The sequence below is a fragment of the Phaethon aethereus genome (assembly GCF_964289735.1).
Source record: "Phaethon aethereus genome assembly, chromosome: 1".
Taxonomy (NCBI): domain Eukaryota; kingdom Metazoa; phylum Chordata; class Aves; order Phaethontiformes; family Phaethontidae; genus Phaethon; species Phaethon aethereus.
In genome coordinates, this window is record NC_138575.1 from 160,561,806 (window position 1) to 160,586,632 (window position 24,827).

The following is a 24,827-nucleotide window of genomic DNA, read 5'->3' on the forward strand; positions in this document are numbered from 1 at the left end:
GAATATGCCTATAAAACCATATTGATATAATTTGTGAATTGTTAATATGTTTGTAATTCTTTGTCTTGCAGGCATTCATGTCAATGTTTCAGATTCTCACACAGGAAGGATGGGTGGATGTCATGGATCAGACACTGAATGCTGTAGGACATATGTGGGCACCAGTAGTTGCTATTTATTTTATACTATATCATCTGTTTGCTACTCTGGTAAGTTTGGACTTCCAAATATGCTGCGCTTTTCTTTGTTTTGAATTATTGTCATAGCTCTTGTATTATTTTTTCTCATGCTAGTTAAAACTAATTGTGATGCTCATTTTCAGCAAAGAGGGCTTAAGGATTAGTTCTTTGATGTGGTAGAATTTACCCTTCAGCCCTGAGGCATAAGGTGGTAAGCCTTTGTTCTGGTGTGAGGTGTTGTTCTTCCTAAGATCCAAGTCACACTGCTAGACTAATAATATAATTGTTAACTGTCCTCTACCCTCACATTTCTGATGATTGCAGAGTGAAGCAAGTGCTTTTATTTATCATGTAGAAATGGTCTCCTCAACTTCCATGGCATTGTCTTTGCAGCAATAATTAAAGTGAGAAGTGTAAAGCCTCAGGATGCAAACTCTTAACTAGAAATCACTGCTTTCCTGTTGCCTAATGCAAAATCCATGCATGGGAAATACATGATACAGTATATCAAGCTATAACAGGATGAGAATTAATGAAGCAGTTCCTGCATGTCAATGGCAATGGGGATTATATCTAAATGCATATCTGTAAGCATTATTTCAAATGGGACAATTACAATTTTGTATAGAGAAAATGGTAAGGAAAACAGCTTTTTGAATATCCTCCATCAATAAGGGCTTGATACTGTATTTTGAATACCAGCACAGGGAAAATACCAGAGTAAGGGGAATAACCATTTTAGGCACCCTTAATTCACTCCTACTTTTGCTCATTTTGTATTTTGCATTCATTGCAGTTTTTGATGCACTTACTCATATTTTCACTTTCTTCATTATGTTTTCTTTGCTCAGCTGTCTACTTATATAAGGTATTAACTGTATTTACACAATGTCCATCAGTTTCCATCTACTTTTTTTTATGTTGTTATCTGTCCTGTTTGATTTCTAAAGACTGAATGATCGGCGTGTAATTATGGATGCAGCAGGTTCCTTCACATGAGTTGAAATCTCAACCACTTTATAAATGGCAGTAAAGGACGTTTGATTCCTTTTAGAGCTGCTTAACCAAACTGAAGTATAAGCCAAAAAAATGTATGTGTCAGCAAATATATAGGACATGTAATTTGCTTGCAAAGATCAGAGCCCTTGGGGTCTGGAAAAGCAACTTTTTATTCTAAAGTGATGTTTAAAGCTCCTTTGGAAGTGGGGATGGAAAGCAAAAGGGAAGTGGGGTTTGGTTACAGATTTGAAAGCAGTTACTGGTTACAGAATCTTAGTGCTGTTTTTCTGATTCTTCTCCAAGCACATTGTCTGAACTGGAATCCATTTTTATCTCTTAGATGGGCATTAAGCAAGTCCATAAAGTATTTTAGTGTCAGGTGGCCTCTGTGCTAAAAATTCATACCTTAATTGAGAAGTAACTTAGCTGTAGGAGCAGTTTTAGTATTCTGATTTATGTTTCGTGTTTTGAAAGAGTCATCTGGGACTTCTCCTTTTGTTTACTCAAAGCACTTATTTTGCCAGGAGCCAAGTCACTTCTCTGCACATCGTCCTCAGTCCTTTTACAGTGTATCTGCATTTAAGTGCACACATTTCTTCTCATTCACCTATGCAAATTTTACATGGATGAAGAAACTCTGCTAAGACAACTTTGCAGAATTACCTGCCCTTACAAAGTTGTTAGTTTCGGTTCTAAGATCTTCCTCAGACCCTGGAAGAGAAAAGTTGCGTAGGACAGAGTTGTCTGGAGGTAAAAGAAGCTTCAAGAAAGAAAATAACGTGGAATGGGTAAAGGAGCATGAAAACGGTTGGGCTGCTACTAAAACCAAAAAGAAGAGTTCTAAGAATAAACAGCCGTCAGTGAATAACAGGAGTGAAGTCAAATGAAGAAATTTCTTTCACCAGCCAGAAGAGGGGGGAGGATTAGAATTGAGGAATGATAATTGCAGGCATTTGGCAAAGCAGACTTGCCTTGGAAAGAAATGAATAGGTTTCACATTAGAAGGCAAAGAAAAGTTGAAGCTCAAAAAACAAAATCTCTGTTGGAAGCAAGGGCTGTTATTAGTTGAGATGGCAGTGGAGAAAGATAAACAAATAACAAGTTTGCATTTAACTTTTCTTTTGTGGTCCATCATCTTTGATTCTTGTTGAAAAAAAAAAGTTAAAAGGGAGTTAATGAAAGTCTTGATGCCTTGATACATACCTGTGCATGAAGCAGCAAGACTGTAAGTGGTGATACATTTAATGAGTGCTATACTTCTTTGTAGTGTGGAACTGCACTTCCTTAACAAGTATGCTCTGAGCTGCAGGTACTGGAGTATCATAGACTGTGTAAAGTATCTGAAGAAGAAAAACACTGTACTGTAAAATCCTGGCAGAATGATAGCAAAACTGTTCATCAGCAATTAGAGATTGAAGTAGTTTGTGCCAGGGTTTATGTATTTTCTCAGAATTCTGTCTTGCTTTGCCATTCTGAAGGCCATCTTAACTTCCACTCTTCATAGTAGTTGGATCATTGAAAACTGTATGAGGTACTGTTTTAGTATGTGGCATATACAATATGTCTTTTCAAACAGCTGCAGGAAATTCTACGTATTTCTAAAGCCAGTTTCCTATTAAAAGAACATTTCTTCTTCTGAACACTGACATTTTATAAATGTATGGGTGAGAGCCCTTCCTGTGTCTTCTGTATCTTTATAGTTCATGGAGGGGAAGGGAATCCTGCTCTGGACCAAGGGCCAGACACCCAGCTCAGATGCAGACATCTGCATTGGAATAGATGAGTTCCAAACTCCTCGTCTGGTGTACTAAGCCACTTAAATTTCATCTTCCATATAGGTGGGGAATCATTTTCCCGTGTGATTGAATGACAGGTAAACTTACACTTCGTTTGCAACAGTGGTGGACAGATATGTCTGCTCTGGTTGTCACTTAGTGATCCAAGACAGCAGAGATATTTTAGGCCTGTAACTCTTTTAAAAGAGCTTAGACTCATTCTGATATCTCTAGGAAATTGGTGCTTGCCTGTAGGAGCTCAGTATGTTTGAGTATATTTGCCTTGAACCTCAGAGACAAAACCTTGGCAGTTGCTGACAGCTGTAAAGCTATGTATATACAAATTTACTGCCTTAAGATGTAAATTTTCTGAGGACGTATGCTGAACCGTGGTATCCTTCCTTGCCTACATCCTTGCTCTCCTAGTTCTCTCCTCCTCAGCTATATCTGCCACATTTTCAGCTTCTTTGGCCTCCAGCCAGTATCTGTCCCCAGGGGAAATATAATAATCTGATACACAGTTTTTTTCTCCTGGGATTCTTCCTCATAGAGGCAATATTTAATGTACCATAAATGAAGGTACCTGAACTTCCTCATGTGGCTCCCAATGCACGCAAATAATGAAGCAGCTTACTTTTCCTTCAAAGTGGAGTTATGCATAGAGGTACTCTGAGCATTAAGCAGGTCCATAAAGTAAATTAGGGATAGGTGGCCTCTGTGCTAAAAATTCATACCTTACTGAAAAACACATTAGCTTTACGAGTTGTTTCAGGATTCTGCTTTGTGTTTCTTTCTTTTAATTATTTTTGATTAATTTAACTTTCTTTCCCTGTGAAATACATTTTGATGGGTACATTGTTAAAAATGCATTGGTCATAAAGCCTAGAATTAAAAAAAAATTAAATTCTTACAGTAGTTGTATGATAAGGTAAAAAACAATTTACTACTTGCAAAATGGCTAGCAGACACATAATAGCAGGTGATATTAGTTCAACAAATGTCAAAGGCAAGACTCCCATTTACAGCAATAGGGCCCTCATTTTTCCATGCCATTTCACAGTACTACTTAAGAAAAATAAGGCAAGCTTTAACAAATAATTTGCAATTGTTTTCTAGATTCTACTCAGCTTGTTTGTTGCTGTTATTTTGGACAACTTGGAACTTGATGAAGATCTGAAGAAACTTAAACAAGTAAGAACGTATTTTTATTGTGCTTGGAAGTAATTTCAATAAAGCATTACTTTACTGGTGTTTTTATGGTAAAAGATGGGAAACAACTTCATCAAAATGAACGAAACAGTAGATGCTGAAGAGAACAGCAATATTTTGTTAGATAGTAGACCATCACACAATATGAGGTAGAAATTAAGAGATTGTAAAAGAGATTAGAAATTGGTTTCAATATTTAATGAAAATCAATTTAGATAGTCATGTAATTAAAATATTTTTTAAATCACAGCTAGTTCATCTTTTTTGCTTATAAACTAGTGAAATATGTCCTTGCCCATGGCAGGACAGGTGGACTAGGTGACCTTTAAAGGTCCCTTCCTACCCAAACCATTCTGTGATTCTCTGTGATACTACATGAGCACACTGTAACACCACTGTAGGGGAGAGCAAGGGTCCACAGACAGGAGGTGGTACAGGGGACTAGGTTGAACATGTTGGGTGCTAAAGACAGTTGGCAAAGTGAACCTGCTTGCTTGATTCATCAGATTTGGGGACCCAGATTACCAAGAAACAATTCTCTTAAGCTTGAAACCTCAAATGGCAATCACATAAAACAAATGTAACTAGAGAGTTCATGCTGGCCAGTCTGACCTTGTGCAGGAATCACCAGAGAGGAAGGTATCTGTAGCTTTTCAATAAATATATAGCTGTGCTTTAATAAATATAAATATTAAATAAATAAATAAATAAAATTCAATAAATATATAGCTGTGCTTTGCTGTGCACAAAGAGGAGCAAAAACATCAACATTTGCCTGTTTCATGCATAAAATAGCAAATTGAGAGCCTAATATGTTGGAACCTCTTTTGTAATATTTGGGTTATAGCCTACTTTCACCCATCATTTCCTGGTTTTGTTCATATTTCAGATGCATCAGCAGTTGTAGAATTATGTTCTTTCTATTACTGAAAAATAATCACGCAGGCAACTTAGTTATTTTACATTGAACTGTTACATTGAAACTAATGTGCCAAACACCTGCTCCTTTATTTTTCCTTCTATATTATATTTCTTTTTGTTTTAAAACTAAAAAGTGATGTGTTTATTAATTTATTTTGTTTATATTCATTGTATTCATTTTCTACAAACTTCTCATTTGTGGATTTAGAGATTGTATGTTTCATGTACATTCACTGAATATGTGGAATGTGTCAAATTAATATTGCTTCGGAATATTCTGTTACTTAAAGGTACTGACAAATGAGAATATTGTATAGTTACTTTAAATTCTTCTTTAGCCAATTCAATACAGAAATCAAAATAGGGGATCCTGTATCTTCCCCCTGCCAGGCTGAAGGCAGTAGCTTAAAGGAAAGGAGCCCATGCTCAGGGTGGCAGGCAAAGCCCCTCCTTGTCCACCTTGCCTCCCCAGGTGCCTCTGTACGACAGGTATGAGGCTCCAGATGTAGAATGACAGTCCACGGATGATGTGGATGATGGTCCATCTACACTAGAGGTGTTGCCAAGGTCAGAAAGGCGTACCCCTCGTATCACGACCACCCCCATGAAGAAGAAAAAACAGGTTATAGTTGTAGTGACTCCCTTCTGAGTGGAACTGAGGGTCCAATATGCCAGAGAGACCTTTCTCTAAGGGATGTCTGCTGCCTCCCTGGGGCCTGGATTAAGAACATCACTAGGAAACTTCCTAGCCTAGACTATTACCCACTACTGCTCTTCCATGTGGGTGGTGATGAAGCCACAACACATAGTCCAAGGGCGATCAAAAGATACTTCAGGGCCTTGGGACGGTTGGTAAGGGAATCTGGAGCACAGGGTATTTTTTCCTCTCTCCATCCAGTTGCAGGCAGTGACAATGGAAGAAATGGATGGGTCCAGTCTATTAATACATGGCTCTGTGGCTGGTGTCACCACCACAGTTTTGGGTATTTTGGTAATAGGATGGCCTATACAGCACCAGGCTTGCTGGCATCAGAAGGGATTCACCTTTCTCAAGGAAGGAAGAGGGTCCTTGCTTGCAAGCTAGTGGGGTTCATTGACAAGGCTTTAAACTAGACTTGAAGTGGGAGGGGGACAATATCAGGCTTGCCTGTGACAAGCTGTGAGATGACATGCCAAGGTTAGAAGGGATGGGGTTCTAGCAAGGGCCCTCAGCCTATTGCTCTGAGATGTGCTGGCTACACTGCAGCACAGTTGAAGTCTTACGGAGGTGAGCAAGAGGCTCCTGAGGTCATAGGAGCCAACAGGGAAATGCCAATGAAATACCTCAAAAGAATTAAGAGGTGTCCCTCTAAGAAGGTCACGCGGCCAACAGCCCAGCTGAAAGTGCCTCTACAAAAACGCACGCAGCAACAAACAGGAGGAGCTGGAAGACACTGTGCTGCTAGAAAGCTACAACCTTGTTGCCATTACTGAAACTTGGTGGGATGAATCCCACGACTGGAGTGTGGCTATTGATGGCTACAGGCTGTTCATAAGGGACAGGCAAGGAAAGAGGGGCGGAGGCATTGCCCTCTACATCAAGAAACGGAGAGAGTGTGAAGAGCCACGAGCAGGTCAAAAGCTTATGGGTAAGAATCAGATACTGAGGCAACAAAGGGAACCTTGTGGTTGGTGTCTACTACAGGCCTCCTGATTAAGGGGAGTCTATTGATGAAGACTTCTCACTCCAGCTACAGGATGCATCGTGCTCGCAGGCTCTCATCCTGCTGGGGGACATCAATCACCCCAACAGTTCTAAGGAATATTGGTCAAGCAACAATTCAGGGCCCAGAATTTTAGGAAAGCAAACATCCATCTCTTCAAGAAGTTAGTCAATAAGACCCCCTGGGAAACTGCCCTCAAGGCAAGGGAGCAGAACAGAGCTGGCAGATCTTCAAGGATGCACAAGAGAGTGCAAGAGCTCTCGATCCCCAGGTGTAAGGAATCAGGAAAGGAAGGGAAGAGACCAGCATGGCTGAGTGGAGACCTGCTGGTCAGACTAAAGGGCAAGAAAGAAATGCACAGGCAGTGGAAGCAGGGATAGGTATTGTGGGAAGGCTATAGGGACGCTGCCCAGTTGTGTATATATGGGGTCAGGAAGGCCAAGGCAAAGCTGGAGATGAACTTGGCAAGGGATGAAAAGAAGAACAAGAAGGCCTTCTACAGCTATGTCAGCCGAAAAAAAGGTCAAAGAAAACGTACCCCCTTCATGAGCAAGACTGGCAGACTGGTAACAGCAGATGAGGAGCAGGCTGAGGTACTGAATGAGTTCTTTTCCTCAGTCACTGGCAGTGTCTCCTCCCACACCTCTTGAGTGGATGGCCTGCAAGACGGGGACTGGAAGAGCAAAGTCCCTCCCATTGTAAGAGATTAGGTTCGAGACCACCTTAGGAACGTGAATATACACAAGTCTGTGGGACCTGATGAGATGCATCCCATCAGTCCTTGGCTGATGTAGTTGCCAAGCCACTCTCCGTGATATTTGAAAAGTCCTGGCAGTCAGGTGAAGTTCCTGGACACTGGAAAAGGGAAACATTGCATGGATTTTAAAAAAAGGTAGCAAGTAAGACCCTGGGAACTACCGACATGTCAGCCTCACGTCTGTGCCTGGGAAGATCATGGAGCAGATCCTCCTGGAATCTGTACTAAGGCATATGGAGGACAGGGAGGTGATTCCAGAGAGCCAGCACAGCTTCACCAAGGGCAAGTCCTGCCTGACCAAACTAGTGACCTTCTGTGATGGAGTGCCCATATCGGTGGGTAAGGGAAGAGCTAAGCATGTTGTCTATCTGGACTTCTGTAAGGCCTTTGACACGGTCCCCCACAACATCCTTCTCTCTAAATCGGAGAGATATGGATTTAATGGGTGGACTGTTGGGTGGATGAGGAATTGGTTGGATGGTCACATCCAGAGGGTAGTGGTCAATGGCTTAATGTCCAGATGGAGATCAGTGACAAGTGATGTCCCTCAGGGGTCCCTGTTGGGACCAATAGTGTTTAATAACTTCATCAATGTCATAGTGGGATCGAGTGTACCCTCAGCAAGTTTGCAAATGACACCGAGTGTTGTGGTTGACACACCTGAGGGACAGGATGCCATCCAGAGGGACCTGGACACGCTCAAGGAATGAGCCTGTATGCACCTCATGAGGTTCAACAAGGCCAAGTGCAGGGTTCTGCACCTGAGTCAGAACAAGCCCTGGTATCAGTACAGGCTGGGGGATGAACAGGTCGAGAGCAGCCCTGCTGAGAAGGACTTGGGGGTCTTGGTGGATGAAAAGCTGGACATGAGCCGGCAAATGCCAGAAGGCCAACCATGTCCTGGGCTGCATCCAAAGCAGTGTTGCCAGCAGGTCAAGGGAGGTGATCCTGCCCCTCTCCTGCGCTCTGGTGAGACCCCACCTGGAGTCCTGTGTCCACCTCTGAAGCCCTCAGCACAGGAAAGACATGGACCTGTTGGAGTGGGTCCAGAGGAGGGCCACCAAAATGCTCAGAGGGATGGAACACCTCTCCTGTGAGCACAGGCTGAGAGAGTTGGGGTTGTTCAGCCTGGAGAGGAGAAGGCTCCGGGGAGACCTTATTGCAGCCTTTCAGTGCTTAAAGGGGGCTTCTAAGAAAGATGGGGACAGACTTTTTAGCAGGGCCTGTAGTGATAGGACAAGGGGTAATGGTTTTAAACTAAAAGAGGGCAGATTTAGACTAGAAACTATTCTATGATTCTATGACTCTATGAATCTACAGTTCTATGATTCTATGATTCTGTGATTCTATGATATTATTTTTACTGTTCCAGCATGAAATACCAGTATGTATTGCAAATTTGAAATAACTTAAAACCGCAGGTTTTTTCTGCCACAGAGAAATACAAATACTGGATTTCAGTTAATCAGCTCACATATATGAAATGAGAGATCATGCAGATGATTTTTGGATGGCCAGGGAGTCTTGAGTATGCAAACTGAGTAGACCAAATCAGCTTCATTCATTTTTCTCCTTACCAGTCTCAAGAGGTAAAATAATCTGATATGAAAATGGCTCAGATTTATGGTAAGCAATGTCATATCGTACTGATAATCTTACAGGAAAATTTTCATAATGTCTGCATGAGTTAAGAGCACAAATCAACTTTCTGAAGTGAAGAGCTTAAGGTTTGAAAACCTATGGCTTTTTGTGAAACTCAGCATCTTTGATTCATAAGCCACTTTAAATATTTACACCTTTGCTTATGAAATGGCAGCAGCAGGACTTTGTGTGTTAGCAGCCCACTCTGGAACTGGTGAACAAAAAGCAATGATTAGAGGTCACCACTTGCAATGCTTGCCACAACGTCAGCCGGAAATCTTGTTAGCCTGGTGGGAATCCTGTCTCCATAATAACAGTAGAGCACACTCAAGTAAAAGACATAATAGAATTTTGTTTAAAAGTCCCACAACTTTGTAGTTTTGAGACTGGCAGCAGCACAACTGTGTGAGTGTGGTACTGGGCCAGAGTAAAACTGCTGCCTGAGTCACCAGACCTTCTAGCTACTGTGCAATGTGACACCATGAGGACACTGATAGTCTATTTCCATGACCCAAGTGGGTGTCTTCATGATGTATGAAGATGTCGAAGGTGGTTGACACTGCTTCACTCATATTTATGCTTCTGAAATGTTGTTTTAAACAGTAGCCTCTCTTCAAAGACTATTACACAGTGCTATTGAATGTATTCCCTTCTGGTGTTCTATCCAAACAAAATGTTATACAAAGTGTTGCATGTTTTAAAAATGCCTAAGGTGAAAGGAGGTAAGAGATTGGTTCTTGGAGCTCAAATCATACAGAATTACTGGAATGACTGTACAACTGATAAAGTGTCTAGAACAGAAAAGGTTTCCTGTGGGGTAAATGCGATGGTATCACAGGTTCAGTGCTGACAGTGACTGTGTGCTATTATACTTAAATACTGGTTGTCTTATCATCAGAAGATAACGCAGAAAGAGTTTTAAACTCAATGATACTTGATTCTATAAGAAGAAGGAGGATTGTGAGGTAATTGTTATGTTTTAATCAAGACCATTTCTATAAAGAAATAGATCTGTATTGCTGCACAGGAAAATTTTTGACATCTATAATTAAAACTGAACGGTGTTGCAAGGGATGAAGCAAAAAGTTCAAATTGTTAATGTAAAATACATTGATTGGCTGAAAATGGCGAAACTGTAATGATCTCAAAAATATTTCCATCTTCATGTTTGCATCTTTTCCCTGCCTTTAATGGCTGTAAATCTTAAGGCCCAGGGCGTTTTCATGTGATGAACTATTGAATGACTTTTGAGGAAGGAGGGAGAGTATATTTAGGCCAGAAATGACACCTAGCTAATAATCTCTTTTGGGACATGTCCTTCTTAATTATGACTTAATTTTTTTTCTTGAGCTTGATAAGAAAAATAATATTACTTATCTTTCAGATTATTGAGGAAAGACTAATTAGCTAATATTTGTAATGTACTCTAAAATGTAAAATGATAGGTAAACACTTGATATTCCTGTTGGTTCAGTAAATGTGTTTATGAATAAATCAAAGCAGAAAATACTGCAAATGACTAGGAGATTATAAGTAAGATTGTGAAATAATGTATTTAAAAGCTAGCAAACCTAGAATTAAATTTGCCAGTGCAAATTTAGTTAAGGATACACATCATGACTCAGTTTTTAATTACATCATTACATAATATTCTTTCCAAAAGTCTGGCCTTATTTAGTGCAAAAAGTAGATAGAGCTCACTTTAATAAGCAACTAATTGATATTTTTTCTCTTTATTGTACAGTGTGTGATCCCTGTGCATTATTTATTGCATGGTATTCAAGCTTTGCTATGAAGACAAAACTGTTAATCTCCTTTCTGTCTTTTTTATGCTACCCCTCATAAGTATCTAGAACAAACATAAAACTTGTAAAAGATAAAGTGATTCACTTAGCACCACAGACACATATCGGAGTTGAATCCGTTTTTCCAAGATGCCATTCAGCTGGTTTAAGAACAGAATCATTCTTTGTGTTCTTACAGCTCTGTTCATTCACAATGTGTCACCCATCTACCACATCTCATCCTCTTGTCTATGTCTGCCATGATAGCTCAAGTCAAGTGAAAAGGGGTTGTACTATAACTCATAGTCACCATCTATCTGTGTAATAAACTTGATCATAGAATCAAAGAATATTTTAGGTTGGAATGGACCTTTAAAGGTCATCTAGTCCAAACCTCCTGCAGTGAGCAGGGACATCTTCAACTAGATGAGGTTGCTCAGAGCCTCATCCAACCTCACCTTCAGTGTTTCTAGGGATGGGGCATCTACCACCTCTCTGGGCAACCTGTGCCAGTGGTTCACCACCCTCATTGTGAAAAATTTCTTCCTTCTATCTAATCTAAATCTGCCCTCTTTTAGTTTAAAACCATTACCCCGTGTCCTATCGCTACAGGCCCTGCTAAAAAGTCTGTCCCCATCTTTCTTAGAAGCCCCCTTTAAGCACTGAAAGGCTGCAAGAAGGTCTCCCTGGAGCCTTCTCTTCTCCAGGCTGAACAACCCCAGCTCTCTCCGCCTGTGTTCACAGGAGAGGTGCTCCATCCCTCTGAGCATTTTGGTGGCCCTCCTCTGGACCCGCTCCAACAGGTCCATGTCTCTCCTGTGCTGAGGGCCCCAGAGCTGGACACAGGACTCCAGGTGGGGTCTCACCAGCGTGGAGTAAAGCAGCAGAATCTCCTCCCTCAACCTACTGGCCACGCTGCTTTGGATGCAACCCAGGATATGGTTGGCCTTTTGGGCTGCGAGCGCACATTGCCAGCTCACGTCCAGCTTTTTCTCCACCAGTACCCCCAAGTCCTTCTCGGCAGGGTTGCTCTCAATCCCTTCTTCCCCCAGCCTGATTGATCCTCTGCAGCAATCCAGCCTGACCCTAACATTCTACTTTACTTCCAGGTATGAGGTTGATCCTGCTCATCTTCCCATGAAACCCCTTTCCGTGGTGTTTGGTGCATCAGTTAGGCAGATGATATCAATCTTAGGCACAAGAGATCTATGAGCTACAATCTTAATTTCCTTCTCTTTTATTACTGTCTTCTGCATGCTCTCCATAAACTGTTGCCCCCAACTTAAAAAGAAACTGAAAGGATTTCTTTGATTTCTTTTGCTGTTTTTAATAAAGTTTAGACTTTCTTTTTAGAAATTCAGCACTCTAACAGATTATGAAGCATGACTTTCCTTTACAGCAGCTGTGTTAGCTTTTCCCCTTATATTTTCCATGTATTTACTAATTCTATTGTTGTTACATTTCTATCAATTTACCTAGGTATGAAGTCAGACTGATTAGTTTCTAATTTTCCATGCTCCATCCTGAAACCCTTTTTTAAAGTTAGTCACATTTGCCACTTTCCTTTCTCTAGCTGTGGAGTTTATTTAGGTGACAAGTTATTCACCGCCTCTGGTATATCAGCATTGTTATATCTAAGATCCTTTAGAAGTCTTGAGTGAGTGTTATCTTGAATGAGGTTTTGGACACTAACAAATTGACCTTCTGTCAGTTATCTTCCAAAAGCTTTGCTGATGACTTTTTTGTTGGAGATTAATCTTCAGCATGGTTTATGGTCTTCTTTGACCTCCTCTGTGATCAACACTATTCATTTTGCTTTCTTGCTTTGGTTTTATTTTTCTGAACACCCTTGATTAATAGTCTATTCCTCTTTTAGACTCTTCGTGGATCTTGCTGCATTTTGTATGTTCTTAAAACTTCCTTATTAGATTTTATTTCTTTAGAAAGTACTCTGTCAAAATGTTTCACAATCTGCTGTATTGTTTTTGTATAAAAAAAATCCTGAATTTATGCTTTTTCTCTATTCTTTGCTTAGCATATGACTTCCCTTTCTGAATCACATCCATTTACTGTTAAAAGCCTACTTTACACTCCAGTTGACATTGCTGGCCTTTTTGACCTTCTTGAAGTTTTTCTGTAGGTAGTAGGTGTATTCTGTGCTTCTAAAACAGGATATCTAAAGTTACTCCATACACCCCTCTCCCAGTTTTCTGTCATCTGGCCATTCTTTTAGATTGCTTTTCAAAAGCTTTATGATTTTATGATGTAATTAATTTTTTAATTTAAATTCAATGTAGTAGATGGTTTTGACCTTCTACATGCATGCAGAATATTTCTTCAAGTTAGGCATGCAGTTTCAGTACAGAGGGACCCTATGCTGTTTGTACATGCATTTACCTTATTCACTTTATTGACTGTAGATTTTCTGTAACAGACAGCACCAGTCTTTCACTGATGCAGCGTACTGTCAGTCTGGCTAATGTGTTGCCTGGTTCTGCATATTCTGATTCTATAGGGTCCTACTGCTTGTTACTTCTACCAAGTTTCTGAGATGTCTTTTGTGTCAACATTGTGGGTTTTCTAATAACAAGAATTCTAGTTCAATCGTGTTATTTTTTAAGGTCCTATTATTAGTATGAAAGCCTGTATATGTGCTGTTCTTGTCTAGTTTTATGTCCGCTCCTTAACATGGCTTTATTTCTTATGTTTTTCTGTTTCCTATCAGAATTTTGCAAACTTTTAGGATTCACATAGCCTCCTTCTGTACAGGGAAACTTACTTTTACCTTGTTGATTACTCCATTTTGGGATTACTCTACTGTTTTATTATCTGCTCCCTGAAATAGCTTTTTGCAGCCAATTAAGTTAATTTTAAAAATTATGGAATTTTAAACATTTGTGTAGAATTCATCCTATTTCACTAATACACTGCAAAATTGTATATGTAGTCAGAAATATTCAGGCGAGTTTCCTTCTCTAGGGGTTGAAGAGAAGTGGATACTTTTGGAGGGCAATTTTTGGACAGGTATGTTTTGTTTGTAGGGTGGCTACAAGAAAATTTGAAGCCAGCCGTGAGATTATACTCAAGCTGCCTGAGCTGTATGAATTCTCATTCCTTCATCTGCAGCATAGTTTGTAGCTTATAGTAATGACACCTGTATGACACTGCTTCTCAAGTGCATATCCCAGCTTCCCTTGCACCATACCAAGTGGATCCCTCCTAAGCTTACACAATTTAAGAAGAAGGATTTGTGGAATAACGACGAAAAGATAGAAAGCAAAAGGTAGGGAAAAATGATTGGTTTTCATAATAGAGAAAAGGCGCGAGTAGAATTCCATGGTGATCTTGGCTGGGACCTGCGCTGCTCAGTATCCATAAGTCATCTAGAAAATAGGGTGAATAGTGAGGTGACAGAGTTTGCTGGTGGTGCAAAGTAAAGGCATGCAAAATTAAAGCTGACTGTGAAGTTTTCATATTTTGTGGCTGAGAAATAAAATGTCAGATGAAATGTAATGTCAATAAATACACATAGAGAAGCCTACTAAATACATGAATGTAGGCTTTAAACTATCACCAGTCCAGAAAGCTTTTTAATCATTTTATATATTCTCTAACATGTTAGTTCAGTGCTTACCAGAAGAGAAGGCAAACACTTTGTTAAAACTTCTTAGAGAAAATTGTTAACAGAAGTTAAAACTTTCCTGTTCTCTCATATACATCCAAGATGCTTCTATGTCTTGAATACTGCATGCAGTTAAGATCACACCATCTCTTTTAAAATAAGATATAATAAACATAGATAAGGTACAGAAAAGGGTAATGAGGGTGATCTTCACCTTGTAAATTGAGGTGACCGAGGAGGAGGCTAAGACAGAGTTATATGAAATCGCAAATCATGTGAGAAGTTGAATAGGAGAAGACTATTTTACTTCTTCCACTGTAAGAAAATGAGAGCGCTCAACCATATCAAACTGGTTTAGTTTTAAGACAAATTAATGGGATAAAAAACCTATAAGGGCTGATAGTTTAGATGTAACTTTCAGCCCCAGAGGTTGTCAAAGTTAGGAAAGCAGGCAGGAAGCATAACTGCTCTATATTTGATCTGTTCTCACACTTATTTCTCGGATACCTTCTGCTGTTCCTTGTTAGAAACAGGGTACTGGTGATCTAACCCAGTGTTAGATCAAATGTTAACCTCTAATGTTCCTTAATCTGAATGGGATTTTAGAAGAAAATTGCAAATAGCATAAGGAGGAACTAAATTCATATAGCCCATTGGTGGCTAAAACCATATGTGCTGCCACTTTACTGAGTTTTATTTCCGCAAGGGAAAGGGCAAGCATCTCAAGCATCCCTGAGTATAAGCAGTGGCCTAGCTTTTTTGGCCGTGTAATCTTACTTCTGTAATCCTATCTCCTGGAATTCCACTGTTAAAATATATATCATTTTAACAGGATTAAAATATAAAATGTTCTTGATTTGCATTGTGTTTATGATAACAACCCCAATTTACCTCACTAACTTTGGAGGGTTTATCTTACCGCTTGTATTAGACAAGAGTATTGTGTTCCTATTTTACAACTAGAGAATCAAAGCTGAAAAAGTGACATCTCTGGGTTCATACATAAATTCCCAATACAGTGAGGAATCAGACAAAGTCTGTTCTAATGCTTAGGCCCCTCAAGTCAATCAGGAATACTTCAAATTGTTGAAATCTCACATAAGCGTGATCTTGCTGCTTCAAAGGAATATTCCCTTAAGGAAGATCAGATTTCTGTCCCATCACACCTGTACTCACTAGTGCACACTCACAGTATGAGTACAGATGCATTCGTTACTAAACATGTTTTCCCCTTACATGCCTTAGTATCTTGCAACAGAAATTCTTGGAGGTATAGACAAGAATATGCAGTAGAGTTTCTTCTAATTTAATGAAATTCTCACTCTCTCCAGTGAAAGTACTTGTCAGATGTACATGCTCCTTTCCCTCCAGTTCTGCTCCACACCATGAAATATATACAAGATTTTTTCCCCCCGAATCCATATCAAAGCAGCAAATGCAGGCTGCAGAGGTGGATATGTCTACTTAGAGTATTTTTTTTTAAAGTCCTGCCTTTAGAATTACATTCTTTTGCCTCTGTGCTTTTAAAAATAATAGTTGTTTACCAAGTTAATTTTCTCTTTTTAAATCTCACTTTTAACTACGTGATGTTGAAAACAGAAACTTTCATAAACAAAGAAGCTTGGAGATAACGATAGCTTCTTTGCTGGTTTTGTCTGTTGAGATAGATTGTTGTTTTCGACAATGGTTAATGTTTGAACAGCTCAATTTGATGCCAGTGGTTCAGGGTCGGGTTTTGAAATTCTTAGAAACTTTGCAAAAAACAAGCAGTTCAACAAACATTAGTGGTCTTGACAGTACCCTCATAGTAAAAGCATAGCAGGAAACCATTAAGCAATCTGATAAGAAGCAGCAATTGCAGCAGAAGAAAATTGATCGGGACTTGGGTGCCATCAAAAATGGCAGAACTATCATAGAATCTGGTTCCATAATGCTCTTTTTTTTTTTTTTTTTTTTGTGGTGGTGATGCGAGCATGGGGATGTCTGTACTGGGATCCACTACCACGTAATTGTCCAGAACTACAGAACAGGGTACAGAGGTCTTTGAAAAACAAATTAAAAAAAAAAAAAAAGTATTCATTTTTAGATGTTAATCCCTCTGGTCTTAAAATCTAATCTGTTTTTTCTGGCTTCGTTGTCAGGGAAACAGAGCAATTAACACTCTTTCTCACTAAGCAGTTAACTTTTGCTTCATTACTACTCAGTACTTAGGCTAGAAAGTCCCTGATTTATAATTAAATTTTTGGCCTCCTACTATCTAAAGGGAGAGTATCTGATGTTTTCTTAACATTGTTCAAGATAATTCTGGCACAAATATTCTAAATATGAATGTGACACTGCTCTCCTTTAATGGAAGAATACATAAGTGAAATTTTGGTTAATGTCAGTCAAGAAAAAGCAAGTTAGTCTCTAAAGAGATTGTGCTGAGTCCTTCTACATTTTTCTCTAAAGCAGAATGAATTTGAATAAAATATTCAAATCAGACATTTATGTTAAGTAGAATAAAGTATTTTTTCAGTGTTGCAGGACTCTGATCACCATAGCATCATGTTGATTTTAGGACGGTCACAGACACTCAGTTGCTCATAGAATTGGAATTTTTATTAAACTAAGGTGGTACTCACATGCAATTCAAACAATTCAAATTTACATCCCCAAAGCAAACATAAAACTTCCTTTCTGTGAGTGCTATAGTATTCAGTTTTGTTTGTCTGTAAGCTGGAGAGAAGCCGTGTAATTCGTACCTTTGATCTTAAATTCATGTGCAATCAGTTGTTGATTATGCAATTATTATTTTGGTGCAGTGAAAAACTATTTCCAGTGTCTGTGCTTTCATATCTAACTCAGAGCAACTTGATTCACATTTTAATCCATGTAAAAGACTTCTTGCAAGAAAAAACAACTTCATGCACCTAAAAAAATGCAGTTATTTTTAAAAAAGAAGTAAGAGTATCTTCTGACACACACTGGAAAAAAAAAATCATGACAATTCTGTGTGCTTATGCAGTGAGCAGCATAACAAAAAGTTTAATGCTTTTATAGTTAATCCAACACTCAGAAGTTCAGAAGCAACTATACTCAAGTTTCGGAACAATTATATATAAGGAAAAGAATTCTCTTTCGTTTAGATAAAGGTTGGAAATTTCTGAAGTGTCAAAGGGTAGGATTCATGTCACCTTGTTAGCCATGCACGAAGTCAGACATATCATCTGTGCTTGTCTGTAGTCATAATTATCCTCCAGGGAATGATTCGTGCCATCCAAGTTGGGTGCTCTCTTCTTCTGTTGCATAGGGAGTCTAGACAACTAATTAGGCAAAATGCCTGGTTTTCAATGGGTAAAGTTAAATGACATGAATCTCCAACTTGAATGAATTAGGAAACTGTGTTTCATTGACAAGTAATCGTAGGGGTGCTTTTACATTACTGACGCCCAAAATCATGGTGGGTAAAACTAGGCATCTTACCAAAGTTCCTAGGTTAGGATCCTAATTTAGGTTAGCGACTTTGATGATAATGGCAAGAAAGGATAAAAGTCAACATTCAAAGCTGGTCATCTCTCTTCACTCACAGCAGAGAACAAATTCCTCTTGTTATCTTAGGTTCATACAATAGCAGGTCCCTGGTGTCGGCACTTCAGTTAGTTTTCTGAAGGTGCATGGCGTGAATCCAACAGGATCTTTGCAGAGGTTCCCAACTTCCACCTGGGTTGTCTCAGAAGGAAATACAGGCCCTGGCTCACTTGTGGAGCAAAAGGCATGCTCAGAGGAAAAGGCCGTGTCGTCTCCATGAAACCAGACATTCACCATTTGCTAAGGGAATATGTCAGAAATATGGCGCTCACACATTTTAGTGTATCCTACTAAGTTTTTGTAGTTACGTTTGGTCTTAAAAGACAAAGATACAAATAATGGCTTCCCCAGAGAATAAGGCTGTCACTGCACTGCCAGTGTTGTTAAGGATATCCAACTTGTATTGACTGCAGTGATATGTTAACCAGTGTTGCTGCATCAATATCAAGATACTGGGTATTTTTATTTAATTTTTATTTGCTATGGCACCCCAGTATTCTTCTTGCCAATATGCTCAGCAGCTTTCTCCCCTCAGCCACCATCATTATGGTTCCACTTCTCTCAACTGCTCGTTCTCTTTCTTTCATATCCAGACACAGTTAGTGCAGTTGTTAGTTTACATTAGATCATAAATTTGTTGCTGACAGTACTCACTTCTCCATGATCATTGTCAAAGGAATTTACCCATCCTCCCATTGTAGGAAATTTGCAAAGCAACCATCTGTTTATTAAAAGAGCCTTCATAGGTTCATGGATGCAGCACTGATTTCCTTGAAACCTTTCAAGGTTTCTCCCATTTTTAAAGTTGGCACTCTCTTTGGAAAACACTATTCTTTTTTGGATGAAAATATCCTTCTAATAATTGATTATCAGTGTTTCTGTGTCCAAGGCATATACTTGGAAATTATATGATAATTTAAAATTCATGATACAAAAAAAAGCTTTCACACAAATTAGGTTTCCAATATGGAAGTCACACTGGCAAAGAGATAAAAATGAGCAGTACACTGATCTTTTCCAGAACTAAATACAGAAGTCAGGTCTGCAATCTTGTCTTCCTTTAGGTTTTTTGTCTCTGTTACACATAGCAAGTTTCTACTTTCAGTGCTGGGGGTGGCTGCAAATTTTAACTCATTTTCAGGTTTGGGACTTTTTTGTTGTTGTCATTCTGTTGAAATCAGATGAAAAGGAAAAAAAGGCCAAGGTTTTGCTACCAACCTCTTGAGTATACATTCATGATGTTTGCTGAAGTATCTATATGTATATTTATACCTTTCCAGTTTTTGTTTGCTTTTTTAACTCTTTCTAGATACTAAGCTATGAAAGTTGGTTTCTGTACACCCTTGCCCTCCAGATATTCATCACCTCTTCATGTAAAGCAGTTCTAACAACTGAAACAACTCACTGGTTTTCTAGCTAGTGGAAATACATGCTGTTTTTATAGCTTCTGCTAGACACTCATGCTGCTGTCTTTTTGTATTATTGTCGGCAGAACAAATGAAGAAAGCAACCTGAACTAAGTGCCCTGCTTATTTTTCTTTAACTTTTTACTGTGAACTTCTAAGAATGAATATTTTTGCATTGACCCTTACCTTTGTTTTGGTCAAGAAATCTTCATATTTAAACCCCTGTGAGAGCTTTGCAGAGGTGAGGGCTAAGAAAGCGATTTATTCAGCAGAGCTGGTCACACAGGGAGAAGATAAGTCAAAATCTGATTGTCGGCCAAACTGAAGCCCATGTGCTCCACTACCATGAGTGAGGTGCAGAAGTTCTACCTAAGCCTGATTGCAGTGGGAGAAGGAAGTCTAGGTTGTCTGGTATGAAGGATAATTGAAATGGGATGCCTGAAACAGTACAAAAGTAAAAGCTTTTCCTTAATGTGGATTTGGGAATAGAAAAAATATAGTTACACACTGCAAGAGAGCTCTAAAAGGCAATTATTTACAACCCTGTTAAAATGAAATCACATAAACTAACTAAGGTTTTACATGGCTTTTTTCCCCTATGCAGAACCCTGGTTTCTCACAGAACGTGTTCACATGGCAGCTAGCCAGTGGTCTGTGAACTGCTCACCACACTATCACGCATGACTTACTAAAAGCAAAGTACTTTCCTTTTGGGAAGAAAATAACTCCTTGGAAAGCAAGCCATTTTAAAGAGGACTGTGCTAGGGAAAATAAAATAATGTACTGGAAGAGTCTTTGATCCTCCCTTTCTCCCTGTTACGAAAACCAAACCATAAACAGTTCAGGTTTCAGAGTAAAGCACAGTTACACAGCCATCTGCAGCCCAAACCATCTGTGATTTGATATTTAAAGTGCAAAAGCCTTCATTATTCTGAAAGCAAAACATCTGCAATAGTGAAGCTTTAAGCAGTTGGTACTTTTACCAATATTAACCAAAAAATAAATGGTTGTCTTGAACAAGGTATCTGTATTCAATAGCATATTGTTTTGGATTGCTCCTTATGTTAAGTATATGCTTTTGGGTCTATACAGTAGTATGGATAACAGAAGAGGAAAGTGTAATGCTTTCATTGGTTCACTATATGTCTTAAGTTCATTCCTGATGTACGTCAGCTAACTCTGGATTCATGAAAAGATTTAGATGACCTGAGAGAAAAAAAGCTGCTTGCAATAGCTGCAACTAATTTTAAGACTTGCCAGAGCTATTCTAGGAACGAAAACTGTTAATGCTGACTGTCATTTTTAATCTTTGAATTGTGCTATCAACAGATCTGCGTAAAGCTGCTCTGAAAAGACATTCCAATGTCAGGTCTCATCCATTTACAGCATCCTATAAAGATATCATGGTCTTAGATTAAAGCTGTTCAAGAAGCAAGGAATACGAAATTTTCATGGGACATGTAGGATGCAGTCCTCCACAGTATAAAACTATACCTCAACTCTGTGGTTCCAGTCTACCCTTCATCCTACTCCTCTTCTTTTTCTTCTTCTCATTTAAAAACTTAATTAATCTCTCTCAAAATTCTTAGAATATGTTTCTATTTTATGTGATGAGAAGAAAATGATTTTCTAGTTCAGTTCTACGAGATCAAACTTTTCCAGTTCACAGAATCACAGAATCACAGAATCACTAAGGTTGGAAAGGACCTTCAGGATCATCAAGTCCAACCATTAATCCAGCACCACCATGTCCCCTAAACCATGTCCTGAAGCACCACATCCACACATTTTTTGAACACTTCCAGAGATGGCGACTCCACCACCTCCCTGGGCAGCCTGTTCCAATGCCTGACCACCCTCTCAGTGAAGAAATTTTTCCTAATATCTAGTGTAAACCTCCCCTGGCGTAACTTGAGGCCATTTCCTCTCATCCTATCACTAGTTACTTGGGAGAAGAGACCAACACCCTCATCGCCACAACCCCCTTTCAGGTAGTTGTAGAGAGCGATAAGGTCTCCCCTCAGCCTTCTCTTCTCCAGACTAAACAACCCCAGTTCCCTCAGCCTCAGTTCATTTACTGAAACTGTAGCTTATACAGGAGCTCAGGAGTTGTAAGAAATTATTACTAGAAGATTTTTTCCATGAGTGCCATAATGTGATCTTCATTTATATTTGTCACCACTTTTATTTTCTTTCAAAATGTGTCTGTCTTGAAAAACTGACTTGAAATTCTGTAATGCATTTAAGTATTAGTAAAAAAAGTAGAAGAAGATTTGTGGAAACTTGTTGAAAGTTTTAGTTCGTAAGAGACAGTAAAAGTTTCCACAGATACTTTTTTTAAACTAAGGTGTTACTGAGAATGCATGTTCTTGTGCATATGTGTGGGGATTTTGCTAACTCTCCCTAAGCTCACAGTAATGTGGCAATTTGGACTAAGCATGAGCGCGTGCAGGATAAAATTATACGGTCTTTCACAGTGACATGGCTGTTGTTTTCTATTTTCAATGTATAATAACTAAACTGTCTTGTTCGTATAACCTTGAAAATGAGTAACGTATATTCTTGTGTTGTATAATACTGTCCTCTCAAACCTCTTGTGTTATACATGTGTATGTGCACACACACACGTCTGCTATAAAGTTTCCTGATAAGAACTTTACTAGCTAAAAACCAGCATCTGCCACTGTAGAATACTAAGGCTGACTTACTGGCGCAAGTGAAGTTGTCCGGAGCTTCAACATTAACTTCAACAGGCTGAAGTTATATAAAGCTAAGGTGAACTGCAGTACAAACTACGTAATGATCATCGTCTCTGCGCAGTATCATTTTGTGTAGAAATCAAACCTGTTAGTTCAAGGTCCCCTGTGGGCAGCTGGAATGAACATACTTCAAAACGAGGTTTCCTATCTACCAGAGGAAGTGTAAAATCTAGAAGAATGTTACGTAGCCATGGCAGTACTTGGTGTGTGCTGGCCATCACAGTGCAGCAACGACGCATTCCCATTGGCACAGTGTTTCAATAAAACTTTCACTCAATGATCAAGTAATAGCTAAGTTTTTTGAATTATGTTGCCAGCTATGTGGTCGCTGGTTTTTTATGTCAAGTACCACCTTAGGACAACACTGCATCATTATTACCACTGCCGTCTTCCAGGACTATCCTCATTATGTCATGCCCAACCAAGCAAAAGTGACTGCTTGCATGGTTTTAAATAACAAGGGTGACCCATAGGCCTAATTTAATCTTTTAATTTCTTCCACGCTTCTCCCACTACCCCTTTCTATTCATGAGCTCCAAAAAGTCTTTCAGTGTCCTTGAGAAATCTGGACGGAAAAGTGCTTTATTTTCTTGAGACCTGTTTTTCTTTTTTTTTTTTAATTTGGGCAGGTCACTAAGGACCAGTCTTTATTTCTGTGGAGGCCTCTTACTACCACTTTAAAGCATAAAGCAAATTCAATATGAGTGACATGCTAGCCTTTCACTTCCATATTCAGCAAACAGGGACAACAACAATTCTTCCAGTCCAATATTCCTGTGTTTTGGTGAATTCAGATTCTAACCTTATGAGGACAGAGGATGCCTGTTTACAGTTTGTTGATATAGCATGTATGGTGTCCTAGGCTCTGCTGAAATCTCCTAGCACTACTGTAATATCCACAAGAATTGTTAAAGGGTGGTGATGTGAGATGCGGAGATGAGGAGCCCTTTTCCCTCGCATGCTAGGAGATGCGAGGGAAAAGGGCTCCTCGTGCTTTCTACTTTTTATTTATGTAAGTGCTTAGACTGTGATGGTTGTGTCGTAAAGAAAAAGATGCATGATATGCACAAATTGAACTTCACTCTCATATAACCAGCTTCTGTAATTTCCATTTATATGAATAGATCCTTCAAAAGCAGTAGACAAAAGATAGATCTTGCTCAGTTAATGTGTTTATGCTGCCACTAGTTGGGCAGTGGCAATAACTGAGTGTGGTAAAATAGTATTGGTTGTATGACTTGGCAAACTTTTCAAGTGTTTTTGTTTTTTTTTTTTCTTTATAGAAACATAAGCAAACTCATTTCTGGTTTAAACTACCAGTGGTAGGATAATCCTTACAAAAATACAGTGGCATATCTACTAGTAAAGATTGATCCAGGCCTGTAAATGCTTAAATTAGTAGCAAAGCCATCATAAGATGTCATACAGAATCTTAGATTATAATGGCTTACATCTATTAACTTAAGTGTTAAAGCCCTGATCTGGCTAAAACTCACTGACTCGAACCCTGTAGGACCTGACTTTAAGGCTTGGGTTCTTTCCCTCTAACTTCTGGCCTTGGCAGTGTGGTTGCCTCAGTTCTCTGAGCAGTGGAGAGGAATAGGCTTCTTCAGAGGCAGAGCGAGATCTCCGGAGTGATAAATTGTCTGCTGCAGATATCCCTCTCTCTCTGCCCACCTCATTCTTTCCTGTGTCTGGAGTCCAGGATACCTGTTTTACTAAGCTAGGTTCCTTGGTTAATTGCTTACAGTTGACAGAAATTAATGTTGTGTGAGGGTGCAACTTTTACTGGAGAAGTAATTCAAAATTCTAAGTCACATCAGGTTCTTATTATGCCCCTATGCGTGGAACTGGTCAGTCTGTAGAAGTGCAGCTGTTATATATGGAAGCCAACAGCAATTACTTTTTTACTTACAGGTCAGAGATTTCCAGACTTCAGGTTAAAAACTAGGATGGGGGAGCACAGACTCATGCAAGGAGCTTGTAGAAAAGATATACTTCAGCTCCTAAGAGAGGCTAATTTTCATTTGTATTGACCACATCCTTCTGAAAAGAAATGTGTGTACTTCAGTCATGTTTAAAATATTTCACACAGATTTTAAAGAAGAGGAAAAAAAAAGAAAAATAATCTTAATATTTCTCTTTTAAAACATACAAAAAAAACTCTGAATCAGATATTTTTTTGGTTATACCACCACTGCCTTGAGGTAGTTAAAACGTTTGCAATGTGCTACATTCTATTCTGCACTAAAAATAACATGCGAGTTCTGGGAGGATGAGGTACCCTCTAGGCAGTAGTATAAGCAATTATGTCCAGGGCAAAAAAGCTCTGATCAAAATGTCAGGACAAGCTCTTCTTTTTGCAGTTGTTTTTATGTTATTTGAAAAGAGTTAAGGATATGAACACCTCCTGAGTGTACTTGCAGATGCATATTTTTCTGTTCTAGGCATCTGATTATCATATCCTAAATGTATATTTTGGGTCTGCTTTCCAGCCCGACC

At 39.1% G+C, this 24,827-nt stretch overlaps 1 protein-coding gene across 2 annotated transcripts in view; it reads left to right on the forward strand.

Annotated features, from left to right (window-relative positions):
- Positions 1 to 24,827, forward strand: part of NALCN (sodium leak channel, non-selective) — a gene marked incomplete at both ends in the record, with an annotated part of 249,303 nt that overhangs the window by 141,646 nt on the left and 82,830 nt on the right. For both annotated transcript variants that reach the window (XM_082006124.1, XM_082006125.1), the window contains 2 exons: positions 72 to 209; positions 4,070 to 4,144. In XM_082006124.1, the coding sequence (XP_081862250.1) occupies positions 72 to 209; positions 4,070 to 4,144 (213 nt within the window). The remainder of the gene's footprint in view (positions 1 to 71; positions 210 to 4,069; positions 4,145 to 24,827) is intronic.